This window comes from Galeopterus variegatus, unplaced genomic scaffold (assembly GCF_000696425.1).
Source record: "Galeopterus variegatus unplaced genomic scaffold, G_variegatus-3.0.2 Scaffold3516, whole genome shotgun sequence".
Lineage (NCBI taxonomy): Eukaryota > Metazoa > Chordata > Mammalia > Dermoptera > Cynocephalidae > Galeopterus > Galeopterus variegatus.
The window spans coordinates 219362-222878 of NW_007729627.1; the positions used below are offsets into that span (position 1 = coordinate 219362).

Genomic DNA, 3517 nt, shown 5'->3' on the forward strand with positions numbered 1-3517 from the left:
TTTTTTTTTTAAGTGAAAGGTCTCAACTATCCTTTATCAGTGCTACTTAAACTTTAATATGTATAAGAATCTCCTGGTGATGTTAAAATGCAGATTCTGGTTCAGTAGGTCTGGCTCAGGTCCTGGGTGGGCTCCAGGTTCACATTCCTTACAGGCTGTTAGGAGATGCTGCTGTTCTAGAGAATTGCAGAGTCACGAGTCCATTTGAGCATCAGACTGTATGAAGGGGGAGAGTCATGTTAGACCCACAGGGAGTGTTGGGGTCACTCCCGTTATCTTTAATATTCTGTGGGTTCATGAAATTCAGCCAGAAACAATTGATTCTTAGTAGCTGCCCCTGAAAGGTTTTGACTTATTCTCGAGCTCCCCCAGGTGGCCCAGTGAAAATTAAACTTTACAGCCTTGTCAACAGCGGTGAGAAAAGGACAGCTTGATTTGAAACTCGCAAATCATCTAAATGTACATTACCAAGAAATATGAAGACAAATAGGGGCAATGCGAAAGTGGTATTTTATGAGGAATTAAAACATTTTAAACGGAGCTTAATATGCTTTTAGCTGGATTGTACGTGAATGCACTTTAAGTTAATGTGATTTTGTTAATTTTATGTAGCAATTGTGGGCACACTTGAAGCTGAAAAAGAAAGAAGAAAATCCGGGCTGTCATCCAGAGTTCAGTTTCGAAACCAAGGTTCTGAGCCCAAATATACTCAAGAACTAACTCTGAATAAGCAGAAGCAGAGAGTGTGCATGGAGGAAACTCTCTGGCTACAGGTAAGAGCTGTAGACAGTCACACAGTCACATCAGTTTTTTAAAGAGGACAGAAGTTGGAATTTATGGTGACGTGTAGACTGAAATTTATTCTAGCAATCCATTAATCGATGCAAAATTATTGTTTTGGAGTTCCTCAGTAGCATTTATACTATGCTTAACTAAATCACATGTACTTTTCAGGAAAATATCAGAGATAAACTGCGTCCCATTCCAATAACTGCTTCAGTGGAGATCCAAGAGCCAAGCTCTCGTAGGCGAGTCAATTCACTTACAGAAGTTCTTCCAATTCTGAATTCAAATGAACCCAAGACAGTTCATGCAGATGTGAGTCTTTCTGATCTTTGTTTTGACAAAGTTTTTGCCATGCTATGATACTAAATCAAATGTATTTGAAGGCAGTAGGACTAGATTTGCTTTAAAGGCCAATCCTTTGTGTTAATATGCTTTTTAATATACACGAAGTCTGTTTGAGAAGACTTGTTCCCCAGATAAGCAATGAATATAGTAGCATATGAAATACAACTTGGGGCCAGAGAGTACTATTCTTCATTATTTTTGGCCACTGTAATTTATTGAGACTATAATTGGCAGAGCTTATATACTCACACACTTTCTCCTGTTAGCTACGTGCAGAAAGAAAAATACATTGTATTTTACCATTGAGAACCTTAAAATATAGAGAGTAAATTGTTGTTGGAACATTAAAATCAAGGAATATCCAAATTCAAGAAGGCCAAAAAATATTTTTAGCGGTGAAATAATCCTTTAGTGCCTAACGTAGCTCAAGAAGGAAAATCTGTATTATGTGGCTTACTGGACACCTTATATGAGATGGGGTCTGTTTGCTAGGGTTTAGGATGATTGAGATGCAAGATTAGCCTAGGAAACTATGACATCTTGATTTAGCATGATGCACTTGCTGTCAAAGCCCAACTGGTGCCCGACTGTCCACTGTGAGGCCCCTGGGACTTGTTGGTAGCTCACCGATGTAGCTTTGCAGGAATACTTGCTGCCTTAGGCTAAGGAGCTGATGCCGCAAAGCCCAACTGGTGCCCGACTGTCCACTGTGAGGCCCCTGGGACTTGTTGGTAGCTCACCAATGTAGCTTTGCAGGAATACTTGCTGCCTTAGGCTAAGGAGCTGATGCCGAAATCTATACTTTGTCAATCTTTTATCACCAAATATATAGTTCCTTATATTTTTGTATACTTTTGTGTACTTTGACATTATTGGTGGTTATCATGTTAGGATTTCTTGTGTACATTCCCAGCTCTGTAGCCATGTTAAACATAACAAGCAAGGAGACAGTTTTTCTGATTATTTATCAGTGTGATTACCGAGTACCCATTAGCATTGTGCAGAGTACCCTGTGCCATTTGCTTTCCTGACCTCAAGCTCTCTGCTTCCTCATCTGTACAATGGGGATCATAATAATAGTATCTTCCTCAAAGGTCAGTTGTGAGGATTAAATGACTTAAAATATGTAAATTATGTGTTAGCTGGCATCATCATTATTATTGATAATTCTTACAGTAGCCCTATAAAGGAGGGTGGTGGTGTCCCCAAGGGACCTATGGTGAAACTTAGATTCTGGAAGGTTAAGTGATATGCCTGAAACCCCACAGCAATCAGGTTTGGAACCCAGATCCACGCAGCTGCAGGGCTCATACTCTACAGTACCACACTGTCCAGTCCCCTGGTCAGGGAGTTCTTAAAACACAGTTTTGTTAAGGACAGAGTGGGAACTAGGTGCATGGCAAAGTATGTTTGAAGCTTGAATTCTACGGTGATAGTTTTCACACAGGGAAATGAACTGTTAAACAGCCAACACCTATTTAGATGCCTTTCTGAGTTCTGAATGGCGTAAATGACAATGGTTTTGTTTTCCTACAGGTGCACTTCTTAAAAGAGGGATGTGGAGATGACAATGTATGTAATAGCAACCTTAAACTAGAGTATAAATTTTGTACCCGAGAAGGAAATCAAGACAAATTTTCTTATTTACCAATGTAAGAATCGCTCTGTAGCACTAGCAAAAATGACTCTGGCTTCACGGTGGCTTTTTGTTAAGAAAGTATTACTGAAAATGTATTGAGGACTCTTTTTCTTTGTTGTTGTTTTTTTATATAGTCAAAAAGGCGTGCCAGAGCTAGTTCTAAAAGATCAGAAGGATATTGCTTTAGAAATAACAGTGACAAACAGCCCTTCCAATCCAAGGAATCCCAAAAAAGATGGTGATGATGCCCATGAAGCTAAACTCATTGCAACATTTCCGGACACTTTGACTTATTCTGCATACAGAGAGCTGAGGGCTTTCCCTGTAAGTATTTTTAGAGACCAGCTGGGAGAAAAAAACCAACACCACGTGGCAAATAACGAACATATGTGACCTAGTGCATTTTCCTGTTATAGGAGAAACAGTTGAGTTGTGTTGCCAACCAGAACGGGTCGCAAGCAGACTGTGAGCTCGGAAATCCTTTTAAAAGAAATTCCAGTGTAGGTGATGCCTTCACGAATTGTATTTTACTGTTTTAAATACCTTTCCAGTGTCTGTATGCTTGGCCTGTGTTAACAGCTATTTATATTTTTTTAGGTTACTTTTTATTTGATTTTAAGTACAACTGAGGTCACCTTTGACACGACTGATCTGGATATTAATCTGAAGTTGGAAACGTAAGATTTACTTCAACCCTTCCATTCAGAATCATTTTATGAAAACACAGGCAGTCAATGAATTGGCCCT

At 39.4% G+C, this 3517-nt stretch overlaps 1 protein-coding gene across 1 annotated transcript in view; it reads left to right on the plus strand.

Annotated features, from left to right (window-relative positions):
- LOC103600955 (integrin alpha-6) overlaps positions 1-3517 on the plus strand; it is a 28616-nt gene that overhangs the window by 23338 nt on the left and 1761 nt on the right. Inside the window, exons 11-16 of the mRNA XM_008585322.1 lie at positions 613-773; positions 955-1098; positions 2668-2783; positions 2905-3094; positions 3187-3270; positions 3368-3447. Of these exons, the coding sequence (XP_008583544.1) occupies positions 613-773; positions 955-1098; positions 2668-2783; positions 2905-3094; positions 3187-3270; positions 3368-3447 (775 nt within the window). The remainder of the gene's footprint in view (positions 1-612; positions 774-954; positions 1099-2667; positions 2784-2904; positions 3095-3186; positions 3271-3367; positions 3448-3517) is intronic.